We start from the raw sequence: 14,454 nt of genomic DNA on the forward strand, positions 1-14,454 counted from the left end.
ATTTTAATATTCTTGATGCCGAGGTGTTCATCTTATGGATCATATATTTACATTATGGGTTAAGGTTATGTTCACTGAATCGGGATTTTGATTTAGGGTGCAGGGGATATTGTAATTTAATTTTTTATAATTTGATATATTTGGGGTGTGTAAATGATTAAATATATGTACCATTCTCATGTTTAATTTCGAGATCATGTCTCAATATGCAGCCCACAAAGGGGCATAGTCATTATTACGAAAGGAATATCATAAATAATAATATTTATATTTGAAGTATTCACAAAATTAATGCATTTAGTGCATGATAATATTAAAAGACATAAACAATTAATATACAAAAAAAACGTTCTTAAAACAAAAAGCCACTCTATGATGGTAATTTAAAGCAACCATTATCCATGAGAATAAACCAATTTATTAACATAAATCTCCAAATACTACGATTCTGAAAAATATATATGAAGGAAAATATAATCTAAAGCTTTTCCAATAATGTAATTTTGTTAAAAAATAGTATTCCCATCAATCTAAGAAAAAAGCATAAATGGATGAATATATAAAATGTTTAAATTTTTTGCAAATTATAATATATATTATAAATATGTTCATTTATTTAAAACCACATTTTTTTAGCAATTGCTGGAATAAATTATTATGTTGTTAAAATTTATATATTGCTTACAGCGTCGATATAGGTGATTTCAAGATCATCGCCTTTTTTTTCAATAAGGTATCCAGCTATGTTAACATAGGTTTTTTTTATTTTTCCATTTCTAATATCATCTTCAGAATCAACTTCAGTTGTGAATAAATTTGCGCTTTCTATGATTTTGTTTTTATATTTTTTCGTGGAAGGGTGGTGATCGATTATATTTGCTGATGTCATGGCAATTATAGTTTTGTCTTTTGATATCTACAAAATTAATAAAGGCAAATTTGAATAAATTATTGTGAATAATATGAAAAATACGATTTGTAACGAAACTAAAGAGGAAAGGTTTCCTTACTTGAGTTTTTTTGACTAAAGCATAAAAATATCTTTGAAGGCCGAAACAACAATTTCTGTAAAGTTGTTGTATCATTATTAAATTTGGACTGTACACACGTTCAATTTTTCCTAAAAAACAACATTATAAAATTGCATAGATGAAATTAAAATATTATGAAGTTGAATATATGGGGAATAGTAAATAGTATTATATAACAATAGTAATAATAAATTATGAAATGTCGAATAAATAGTAGCAATAATATATTGATTTGACTAATTATTTATGTTTTGCATACTTTTAGTAGAGATATAATCAAGCAAATTACCAACATATGGATCCCATAATTTGTTTATTTCTTCATTATACTAATGGAAACAAAGATAAATATATGTATATAAATTATAATCATTTTTTAACTTTAATTTGTTTTATAACTTAATATTATTCGTTAAATGATACCTTATCGGAATCACGAACTGGATATTTAAATTTATTAAACTTTATATGGCCTTCATGCTCTTTTTGATAATAAACTAATTTCTTAAAAGGATCTTCCCAAACGAACTCATAACCATCTTCACTTGTAGCATGATATTCTAAATGTTTTACAGCGTCGTTCATAAGTTTTTCCGCATTTATAACTTCGTTGCGATTGTTACATAACAGGTCCGTGTTTTTTAAATATATGTCCATTGGCCTATTATTGATATAAATAAATATATTTTTAATGTTTACAAAAATAAAGTTATTGTATTTATATTATAGCATTGTTGTACAAGCGTATATTTAATATTTTCATAATGAAATATGTAATATGTATATTGTATTTTCTCACGTAAGGTAACTTTCTTTGGATTTGGATTTTGTAGCTTTTCCTAAAGCAGGCTCAGTTGCAAGGGTTTTATTATTCGCATATAGGGTGATGCTTAAAAGAAAAAAAACAATTTGAATATAAAATTTATTCATTTTTGAAATTTACAAACAAATGTTACAATACAAGTTAACATTTTTTTAATTAAAAATTAACAACTCGAAAATTCCACAAATATAATTAAAATTGAAGAAATAATTTTCTCCAATAAGGCAAAAAAAACAAATATTTATTTAAAAAAAATACAAATTATTATTTAAACGACAAAATCTGTGCTTTTCATAATTATAAAATTATCATATTTTAATTTAAATAGGTTCAATCAAGAGGCATTGTCAATAACAGAAGCATTCATAAATAATGGATAACAATAATTTCTTTAAATATAATATTTAAAAATAAATAATTTTAATTATATTATATAAATGATATTTTTAGTATATATCATTGTGAATACACAAATTTTATATTTTTATAATTGATTAATCGCAGTTTAAAATTTATAAAAATCCCATTACATATAGAATCGCATATATACTACATTAATATCTATATTAAAAAATTGTTTTGCTATTTTTTCCCATTTGCTTTACAACATTTCTTTGATAATGCATCGTTTTTAATATAAAACTTGTTTATTATATTTTAAATATAATAATAATTGATTTTATCTGAAAAGTTCAGTTAATTTTATATATTACTGGTACTACTATAATAACCATATTTGTTGCCTCATTATAATAATAGTATGATAAAATTTATACTATGAAAATCAAGCATTCTGAATTTTTTCATCATTTTTAATACATATTTTACTAAATAAAATTTTTCTAGAAAAATTCTTAATCTTATAAAAATTATTTATTGGTTGTAATATTGAAGGTCATTTTTTTTTTTATAAATAAATACAAATTATAAATTCCCTTTTAATAGTAAAACTGAGTATATATAAAATTAAAAAAAATACAAATAAATAAAATAATAAACATAAAGTTGCAAAATCAAGAATATATATATCCATACATAAATTAATTTATTTTTTTATTTTAATATTCTTGGTGCCGGGATGTTCATCCTTTGTGGACCATGTATTCCACTATGGATCAAGGTTATGTATTATGGGTTATTGCTTGGTTAACTGTATCTGTGTTTTGGGTTAGGGTTCGGGATATATTGTAATTTAATTTTTTATAATTTGATAATATTTTGGTCTGTAAATGTTGATCAAATATATGTACCATCTCCGTATGTTTAATCTCGAAATGATGTCTAAATATACAATTCCCCAAAGGGAATAGCCATTAATATGAAAGAGGCGGCATAAAATATTTTCATGAGTTATAATAAGCATAATTGAGTATTAATATTGATTTAATATGATTAAAATAAATGCCTACATTGCATATATTATTATAGATATTGGCTATATATGAAGCTGTATTATTTATATCATAATTGTTTATTATATAAAACTTGTTAATCGGGAACGATATAGAATTAAGCATAGCATAATATATTTCTTTATTTGATGAACATTTTATTTAGTAAAGCTTATAATTTGTGCCAAAATTACTTTAATTCAAATTATATTACGCCAATTGAACTGTAATAATAGCATTATATATGATATTGGGTATGAATTATAATATGTTTCATTTGGATCAATTGCCTACATTATAATATGCTTTCAGGTTAATGGGTAAATTTTTAATAATAATTATATATATTACCAATATATAACATATAGTCATAAAATATAGATGCATGGAGCATTGCTCGAGAATCGACAATATAACATTGTCTATAAAATATTATTGTGCATCTATCATTTTAATAATACAATAAAAATCGCACTATATATACAATATGTTTTCAAGTTTTAATTGTAGTTACTATTTCTTTTGTATTTCCTTAACATTTGTATTACCTTAATATTTGTATTAATATTAATTAGCATTAATAGAAATAGTTCTATAACTTTAATTTATTTTCCATAAAGGCACAATATTAGATTAATCATTATTAAATTTTAAGCATTATAGTTTTGAAGTACAAATAAATTATATTTTTAAATAGTTAAAAAATAAAATATTAATAAAATTTCATATAATATTTTGTTCTAATAATTTTTATGATAATTAAAAAAATTAGATATATAGAAATAAGGTTATTATTATATGCTTATACATATAAGATAGTAAATATTCTACAAATAATATTGAAATATTATTTTATTGTAAAAACTTCATATAATTAAATATTAATTTTGTTGAGAAAGCACATAATAATTAATTTTATTTGAACAATAATATTTATACTAGGCTATTATATATGCACAAACTTATAAATTTATATTTTAAATATAGTGCTATTACGAAATAATATATGCTATAAAATGTTGCACTTTAAAACAATGGAGCAAGGAAAATTACTAATTGGTTTAAAGTATTTCTCTTGAGTGCATTAATTATCTCATTGTAGTGTACAGTGGTATATTAGTAGAAATAATAGTAATAATAATGGAATAGTATGGCGCTATGACATTAAAGTTATCAATCAATATAATAATAATTCCATAATGCTCGTTAAACATACAGCTATTTCATTATATAAATAAATAACGTTTTATTATAAAATATATAACACATAATGCATGCTTAGATTATAAATATAAATGTGTACTTAAAATGGTAGCTCATATTATATTGATTCTCAAATTAATTAATTATTCTAACCAAAGTATTAATAGAATTTTAAAATTAAATTATACGAAAACAGTTATATTTATTTTCTTTATTGTTTAAAATGCATTTATTAATCATTTATATATTAAATAGATAATAGGAATAAAAAGAATAATATACATTTTATATATAATAACTATCACACAAAAACTAATTTATATTCATGATTCATTTTAATTGCAATAGCTCAATAAATATATTTGTATATTATGTTTTTTAATTTTAAAAATTAGATACTATATGCACTAAAAAACGTTCGGTCATTATATTTATATATAAAGAAATGTTAGTACATAAGCAAAGTTATTACATATTCTAAAGTGAATTATTAATTAAGATAATTAAACGTATTATATTCATTTATTTAGAAAAAAGAATAATATTAAATTTAAACACAAATTGTGTTTTGTATTTATTAGAAATAATATAAAGGTGTGATATTCCATGTTGAATAATAACTTAAATAATACATTATATTCAAATAATGAGATACAAATACATTTTTAACAATTATAGTAATAACACATTTTTAATTCTTTATATATTTATAATAATATATAATTTGTTATGTTTTTACTATAATTCAAGAAAATGCATAGTTCTCTAATGTAAGAACGTATAATAATTAGAAAATGGGTTTTATTTAAACTTATTGAAATGTTACACAAAATTATACAATGAAGCAATTCCAAATATTATTAAGAATAGCGATATTTCGCATATGATAAAAATGCTTCGAACAAATCACAAAATAAGGATACTTATCTAAATTGTAGTAAAAGTGAATATATGTTTTGTTTTATTATATTGTTGTATATTAATTTAAAATTAATATTATTATTGAGAATAATGCTAATAGTGCATTTAACTACTGGCAATTTCATATAAAAAGACATGTCATTGCATAAATTTTTTGGTGTAGTATATAAGTTTTATGTAAAAACAATATGATGCCAATCTACAGTTTAAAAACAAAATTCCATTACAATGAGCAAGCACAAACGAATGGTAAATAACCTTATTTTAAAATAAAACATATTTATCCTTAATTTTATTATGTTTAACTTATATTCAAATCATATTAAATTTTATTTGAATAAATTTTGAATTAATTTATATTTTTATAAATATTTTCTTAGTGTAAGTTACTTCTCGAAGGTGATAGTTATTTTAATGGTAAAAATGTCAATACGGAGAAAATTAACGAAGACCCAACCATCAAAGGATATTGTAATAATGGTGTTTGTAAAACAAATGAAGAAAGTATTAGTGCTTTGACTGCATATATATTTATGAAATTCAAAGATTCAATAGTAATAAAAAGAAAGTATAATGATTATGATGAATGTATATTGATGTGGCTAAGTGATAAATTATTTAAGATGGACGACGAAAGCAAAGACCCAAACCGCAATATCTATACTATTACTTTAAATCAGGCTTATGAGAAACATTTAAAGAAATATAAAGTAAAATTGGATTATTGGACTCTTTTTGATATTATAGGGGATTTGAAAAATGCTAATCTTAAGTATATAAGCGAATTTTATAAATTACTTAGTAATATATGTAAAGCAATTGCAGATTATGAAAAAAACGGTGCCAAAAGTAAGAAACTTTCTAAAAATTCTGCCGATTGCAGTTATCAATATAAAACCCTTTATATGAACGTTTCTGAATGCAAACCATATCTTGATTTATTGAATAAATTAAAAGGTATATATGATGATTTTAGAAATTATGGTATTAAGAATAATAGTTCAAACAATGAATTAGAAACTAAGCTTAAAAAACTTATACCAAAAGATGGAGAAGAGATGGCCGCGGTGAGAGGTTTTAAATTATATAACTTCAGTAATCAACCATGTAAAGGCAAAAAAAAAAAAAAAACGGACAAATCAAAAAAAGCGGACTCACCAGGATTACCATCTTCTTCAAAAAAAGAATCACTGTCACCAAAAGCGCCACTAAAACAAGATATATCAGAACCAGCGCCACTATCACCACAAGAACCACAACCAGAAACACATCAATCATCATCAGCAACATCACCTGAAGATCCACCTGCAAAACTGGAATTGCATTCATCTTCACAAGAATCTCAAGAACTAGGAAAAAATAATCAAAATCCACTAACGGATTCAGGCAAAGAAACAGGGGGCTCTAAAAGTGAGATAAAGGGTCCCGAAGTTGAAAAAGGAAAAAAGATCGGCGGAGCCAAAGAACCAGGCGATCCAAGTGATGGGAAAGGTAGTCAAGTAAATGGAGGTGATAGCGAAAATAGTGAACCAGGTGGCGCAGATACTGAAAAAGGTGGACCAGAAGGTGGATCCGCTGATAAAGTTAGTGAAACAGGAGATCCCGGTAAGGGAAAAGGTGATTCAAAAGGTGGAACAGGTGATGTATCAGGTGGTGATCAAGGAAGTCCAGGTAGTGAAACAAGAGACACAAGTAATGTACCAGGTGGTGGAGCAGCAGATACAAAGAGTATACAAGATGGTGTACCAGATGGTCAAATATCTAATGGTAACCAAGGAGGCGAAAATACCAGTCAACAAGGTACAAGTGGTGGACCAGGTCGTGGCACAGGTAATCAAGGAACTTCAAGTCATCAAGGAGGATCAGGTGGTGACAGAGGAGGATCAGGTGGTGACAGAGGAGGATCAGGAGCTGACAAAGGAGGATCAGGTAATGACAAAGGAGGATCAGGTGGTGACAAAGGAGGATCAGGAGGTTCGGATGGTAAAGATACCAAAGATAGTCAACCAGGGGGTAACACCGGAGAAAAAAAGAATCTCCAAATCAATACAGCCAATCCAAGCAGCACGACTCCAACTTCGGGTACAAATAAAGAAGGTTCAAATGGTGGGTCAGGAGATACAGATAACGGAACAGAAAATTCAAAGAGTCAACAAAAAGACCAAAATATTACACAAGATAATTCACTGAAACAAAATCAACGAAATGACTCTCTAGAATCAAATCCGCAAGAAAAACCACCAGATAGCCAGAAAGAAACACCACCACTACAAGCGCCAGAAACAAAAGAGCCAGAACGGCAATCATTAAAATTAGAGCCACCATCATCAGCGCCACAAAAAGTATCAACACCACCCCCAGAGCCATCGCAGCCGAAAAAGCAAGATCCGCCATCTCCACCAAAGCTTCCAGAACAGACACAAGATAATAAAGAGAAAACACCACCAATACCTGCAAAAGAACAATCTCAAATTCAATTACAAAATCCTGCCCCATCACAAGAACCCAAGTCAAAAGGTGATAAAAATACTCAAGATATATCAGAAAAAGGGCAATCAGGTGAGCAAAAAGATTCAGGTGGTGGCACAGGAAATCAAAAGAGTCCCCAAGATGATTTAAAGAATCATGACCACACTCCAGTTACCAATAAAGGAGGTTCCGATGATGGATTGGGTGGTGGATCAGAAAATTCAAATGGTGGGACAGGAGATAAAGATAAGGTTCCATCAAATACAGGTGGTGGGCAAAATGATAAAGGTGGATCAGATAGTAAACAAGGAAGTCAAGGAGAATCAGGAGGTGGATTAGGAAGTGGATTAGGAAGTGGATCAGGAAGTGGATTAGGAAGTGGATTAGGAGGTGGATCAGGAGGTGGATTAGGAGGTGGATCAGGAGGTGGATCAGGAGGTGGATCAGGAAGTGGACCAGGAAGTGGATCAGGAGGTGGATCAGGTAGCGAACAAGGAAGCCAAGAAGGATCAGGAGGTTCAGTTAATGGGCACGGTGTCAAAGATAGTGAACCAGGGGGTTCAGGTAGTAAAGGAGGAGGTGCAGGCAGTGAAGGAGGAGGTGCAGGTAGTAAAGGAGGAGGTACAGGTAGTAAAGGAGGAGGTACAGGTAGTGAAGGAGGAGGCACAGGTAATGGAACAGAAGGTACAGGTAATAGAGTGGGAGGTTCAAATGATGGGAAAAGAAATACAGATAATGTATCACCAAGTGGAGATGGTGGATCAGGTGGTCAAGGAGGTACTGGTGGTGGTCAAGGAGGTAATGATGGTGGACAAGGAGGTAATGGTGGTGGTCAAGGAGGATCAAATGGCGATAAAGGAAGCCAAAATGGATCAGACAGGAGAGGGAATGATCCACACACAGATAATAATCCATCACAACCTCAAAAAGATTCACATAAACAAAATTCACATCAACCTTCATCAGATACACCACAAACTTCGCAAGGTTCACAAGCTTTACAAACTTCACCAACTTCACCAACTTCACCAACTTCACCAACTTCACCAACTTCACCAACTTCACCAACTCCACAAATTACACAAATTACAGAAAATTCTAAGGAACAAACTCAAGAACAGCAACTGTCTCCGGGCACGCCTGAAAACCAAAACTCTGATCGAACCAATCAAGAAGGACCTCAAAAACCGGTGCCAGGTCCAGTGATTAAACAAGAAAATCTAGGAACCGAATTAAAAGGAAATGGAATAACAGGAACAGATGGTGGATATGTATTAAAAAAATACAAAAAAATTGGAATTTCAATTATCGTTATTCTAATACCAATTACTTTAGCTATTCTGTACACGGTAAATAAAAAGACAATATGAAGTATACAATTTTTAAAATATTTCCTGATAAAACACTATATATTTTTCATAATTTTATGTTAGTATTTGTCATCTGGATGGAGAAAGGAAATGAAGAGAAAAAAAAAAATGACAAAGGTTATAAATATGGTTGGCGTAAATAAAACGACAAAAATGGTTATAAACTCAAGTGATGGAAAAAAACAAATACAAATAATTATAAAATCATCTGGTCAAAAAAAACAGACTAAAAAATCTATAAATTCCGTTAATAGAAAAAAATCTTCATCATTAAATATATACCAACTTATGCAGGCTGATCCTGTACCATTTATTAATTTGTTTTTTCTGTTAATTTTTTTTGTTTATAAAAGAAAGCGTGATTTCATAGAATGATAAATTTAATTAACTTATATTTTAAATCAAATTAAAAAATGTATAAAACTAAAGAATGCTAAATAGTAAGTTTGTCTATTAATATAAATAAGCATCGTATATATATGATACAGATCAAGAGTTTGTTTCTTATTTTATAATAAAACATGAAATGATTTTTCTATATGATGGAATTATCTATTATAACTGAATTATAATATTTCTTTGTCTTTAATTATTATTTATAAAAGTCAAAATATTGTATTGTTTCAATACAAAAGGTATCTGTCACCTGCTAAATGAATACGACAAAATAAAGCATTTCTTATTAAGTATACTTCATTTTTTGGTTTCATATAATAATAAATTGGCATGCCTTTCAATATATTGGTTCTATATGTATTATTTTTGTGACTTACTATTTTAATTTGATTATTTTTTGGGATTAGATTTATCAATATTAATATTTTATACTATTTAACATAAATAATAAACATGATGTTGTATATTCTGAGATATATTTATATATAAAATTATTGCATGCCAATATATGAAAAAAAAAATTTGCAAAAAAGTGGTAAATAAAATATAATAAATTAAAAACCATTTAAATGTAAATAACAACAGAGATTTGTTTATATTTTCATTATATGCTTGTATTTATTCATATATATATGTATCTAATATTTTATTATTTTAATTGATGTATTAATTTGTTCGTATGCAAACAATAATAGAAAAATATAAGTTTATAAATATGCATCCGTATCATTAAATATACCAATATATTATATATTATATTAAAAACCGGTTTGTATAACAAATTCCAAAAAAATATTTTTTATAGAAAAATTATTATATACATTTTTTTTTTTATCATTAAAATATTAATAATGTTGTATTTTTATAGAAAAATTAATATTTATTTGAAAAAACAAATAGTATAATATTTATATCCATAAATGGTTTTAATGAATATGACGAAGCTTATTACAACAGTTACATAAATTAATTCTATAGAAAGCAAACAAAATTAATAAATGATAAAATGCCATAGTTTTGTATTGATATATTAATTTATTCATAAATTTTAGAACAAAAAACTGATAAATATTACTATTTTTGGAATAAACATAAAGTCATCATGAATATTTCAAATTACATATATTATTTTATTTATTTAATGAATAAATTTTAAAATGAGAATCAGCATTTAAAATATGAATTTTTTTTCAATTATTATTTGTTTTTTTGAATATGGCAAAAAAGTAAGTTACATGATATTTTATTATTGTTACCGTATTTATTTGTTTTACATTAACCTTATATTATTGTTTCATGTATCGATAAAACACTTATGCGAAGTTAAAGAGCCAATTAAAATTAATTATACATATGTTAATGAACATTTCAATTATTTGCAGGAATTATACTACGTAAATGAGAGAAGCATATACATTGGAAGGAATATAATAAATTTTAGAAATAATAGGACATTAGCAGATGCAGACAACCAATTCGATTTAAATAATTTTTATGAATCAACTTTGATTCTTGCAAATCAATTTAATGATTGTAATGATGGTGACGGAGAAATAACAAAGCTTCGAAATGATATAGATTCACATATAAAGAATCATAAAGAAAATAATACATTACCCAATTTAAATAATGTAGATAAAAAAACGAAAAAATTAATTTATGAACTTCAAAAAGAATTCGAAGAAGTAAAAAAAGATCTTGATAATAAAAGAAATGGAGAATTAGAAACACAACCGATACAAAATAAAAAAATAATCAAAAAAGATAAAAATATTTCTGTATCGAAACATGAGCGTTTTAAACAATGGGAAAATTATGAAAATGCTTTGGTGAGCGACGATGATAGTTTTGAAGATTATAATTTGGACGATTATAATATGGAAGATTATATTTTGGAAGATTATAATTTGGAAGATTATTATTTGGAAGATTATAATTTGGAAGACGAAAAATATAAAAAATCATCAAGTAAATATCGTGAAAGATGGTTGATTAAACAAGAGTTAAAAAAATTAAAAAAAAAATTACTTTTTGTAATTTGGTCATTTATATCTACTATTTTTGCGATATACGTAACAGGATATTGGATATTTGGAGTACGGTTTGTACCGTCTGTGTATTACTTGATTAAATTCGGGCGGAAAATCCTTAAATATAGCTCTCAATTAAGAGAATTACAAAAATAACAACTCTTTATTATGTTTTATTATATTTGTTTAAGTGATTAAAAATAATATATTTAATATATAATTGCGTTATATAATTAATTTGGTTTTATTTAGAGTTTGTCAAAAACTCATCCTTATTTCTATGTATATATATTATATATTAATGAATTTGGAATTGACTTATTTTTAGTTAATATTTATAATTGTTTTAAATAAACTTAAATTAAACACATTTGTTAATAAAATTATAAGCTACATTGAGAATTAGACTCATGTATAGAGTTGTTTTTTTAATTAGGATTCGTCGTATAATATAATTTAATTTTTTATAATTTGATAATATATTTTGTCTATAAATGTTTAATCTCGAAATGAATCCCAAATATGCAACGAAAAAAGGAGCATCGCCATTAATATGAAAGGGTCGCATAACAATTCTCCATATGTTATAATACTTTCATTGAATTCGTTCGTATATATCAAATGCGGTAAAATTATATCCCCACATTTTATATTTATTGGCGATATTTGGCTAACTATATATAATAATCCTTATTATATAAGTACTAGCCCATATCTATATTGAATTACGAATAACACAATGTGTTTCTTTATTCGATGAAACATATTATTTGTGCCACTATTATTTTGATTTAAATTATATTATACCAACTGAACTGTAATAATAAAGCTATATATGTAGCAATATATTATAATAAACCTCATTTTGAATATTCCTCTACATCACAACATATATTCAGATTAACACATGAGTTTTTAACATTAATTAGACAAACTAATAATATACAATAATAAAATATAGATTCACAAAATATCGATCGAGAATCGGCAACACAGTGATATCTATAAAAGGTGTTTTATGCATCTAGCATTTTTAACAATACAATAAAAATAAGCATATTAATAAAAAATTTAATTATAGAATAGTTCTATATACTTTTATTTATTTTCCATAAAGGTATAACCTTAGATCAGTCACTATTAATTTTAAAATTTTATAGTTTTAGGTATAAATAAATTATATTTAAAATAGTTAAAATAAAAAATAAAAGTATATTAATAAAATTTCATATCATATTTTGTTCTAGTAATTTTCCTAATAATTATAAATAATATAATACATAGAATATCGTTATTATATGTCTATACATATAATATAATAAAGTACTCTACTAATAATTAATACTGAAATTATGTTTTATTGTGAAAACATCATATAATTAAATATTAGTTTTATCGAAAAGACAGATATTAATATATTTTCTTTGAACTAATATGCAAAGTCTCAAATATGTAATTAAAATATAGTGTTATTATGAAATAATATATACGTTATAAAATGTTATATTTTAAAACAATGAACCAAGGAAAATTAGTAATTAGTTTAAAGTATTCCTCCTGAGTCATTGATTATCTCATTGTAGCATACAATGGCATACCAATAACAATAATGGATTAGTATGTTACTAAATAAGAAAAATATATTATGTTTATTCGATACACTAAATGTGTGTAAATTCATTAAATATATTCTTAAATGCATGATAAGATTAAAATTTTATGCATAACGTCAGATGAATATTATAATATTTAGTTAGTATTTTTTTAATGTGCTAATATTAGAATCAACACAACCGAGCAATATAACATTAATTTTATTAATAATTCTAAAGTTTCCATTAAAAATGCAAATATTTTATTATAAAATATACAATACATAATATATGTTTATATTATATGTAAAAATGTGCACTTAAAATGGTAATCCGTGTTATATTGGATCCCCAATTAATTCATTATTCCAATCAAAGTATGATACAATTTTAAAATAAAAAATAATACATTTAAATTATATTTATTTTCTTTATTGTTTAAAATATATTTCTTAATCATTTACATGCTAAATGAATTATAGGGATGAAAGGAATATTATACATTTATATATACTAACTATAATCCTAAAACGAATTTATATTCATGATTCATTTTAATTGTAATACCTCGATCAATATATTTGTATATTATGTTTTTTTAATTTTAAAAATAAAATAAGATGTGCACTAAAAACGATTCATTATTATATTTACATATAAAGAAGTACTATGATATAAGCAAAGTTATTACATATTATAAAGTGAATTATTAATTAAGATAATTAAACGTATTATATTCATTTATTTAGAAAAAGGAATAATATTAAATTTAAACACAAAATTTGTTTTGTATTTATTAGAAATTATATAAAAAAAATGTAATATTTCACTGTGAATGATAATTTATATCAACATATGGAATTCAAATAATGAGATACAAATACATTTTTAACAATTATAGTAGTAACACATTTTTTATTTTTTATTTTTTATATATTTATAATAATATAAAATTGGTGAAATTTTTACTATAAACCAAGAAATGCATAGTTATATAATGTAAGAATGTATAATAATTAGAAAATGTATTTTATTTAAACTTATTGAAAAATTCATAAAATAATACAATGAAGCTATTCCGAATATGATAAAAATGAATATATGTTTTATTTTATTATATTATTGTATGCTAATTTAAAATTAATATTATTACTGAAGATAATACTAATAATGCGTTTAAGTTTGACATTTTTATATAAAAAAATCGATCCATTGTTTAACCTATTTT

The 14,454-nt window shown here is 25.0% G+C and overlaps 3 protein-coding genes across 3 annotated transcripts; 2 read left to right on the forward strand and 1 right to left on the reverse strand.

Annotated features, from left to right (window-relative positions):
• Positions 1-506: 506 nt before the first annotated feature.
• Positions 507-1,961, reverse strand: PCHAS_1370800 (fam-a protein; the record flags this gene model as incomplete). Its single annotated transcript, XM_016799495.1, has 6 exons — positions 507-530; positions 686-916; positions 1,011-1,120; positions 1,291-1,360; positions 1,455-1,692; positions 1,831-1,961. 6 exons carry the CDS (start codon positions 1,959-1,961, stop codon positions 507-509), a joined length of 804 nt encoding a protein of 267 aa, XP_016654777.1.
• Positions 1,962-5,597: 3,636 nt separating this feature from the next.
• On the forward strand, positions 5,598-9,583 carry PCHAS_1370900 (CIR protein; the record flags this gene model as incomplete). The annotated part of the gene is made up of 3 exons (XM_016799496.1): positions 5,598-5,618; positions 5,750-9,187; positions 9,272-9,583. 3 exons carry the CDS (start codon positions 5,598-5,600, stop codon positions 9,581-9,583), a joined length of 3,771 nt encoding a protein of 1,256 aa, XP_016654778.1.
• Positions 9,584-10,782: 1,199 nt separating this feature from the next.
• Positions 10,783-11,790, forward strand: PCHAS_1371000 (fam-b protein; the record flags this gene model as incomplete). The annotated part of the gene is made up of 2 exons (XM_016799497.1): positions 10,783-10,830; positions 10,987-11,790. The coding sequence occupies 2 exons, from the start codon at positions 10,783-10,785 to the stop codon at positions 11,788-11,790; spliced, it is 852 nt and encodes a 283-aa protein (XP_016654779.1).
• Positions 11,791-14,454: the final 2,664 nt, after the last annotated feature.

The sequence above is a fragment of the Plasmodium chabaudi genome, assembly GCF_900002335.3.
Source record: "Plasmodium chabaudi chabaudi strain AS genome assembly, chromosome: 13".
Lineage (NCBI taxonomy): Eukaryota > Apicomplexa > Aconoidasida > Haemosporida > Plasmodiidae > Plasmodium > Plasmodium chabaudi.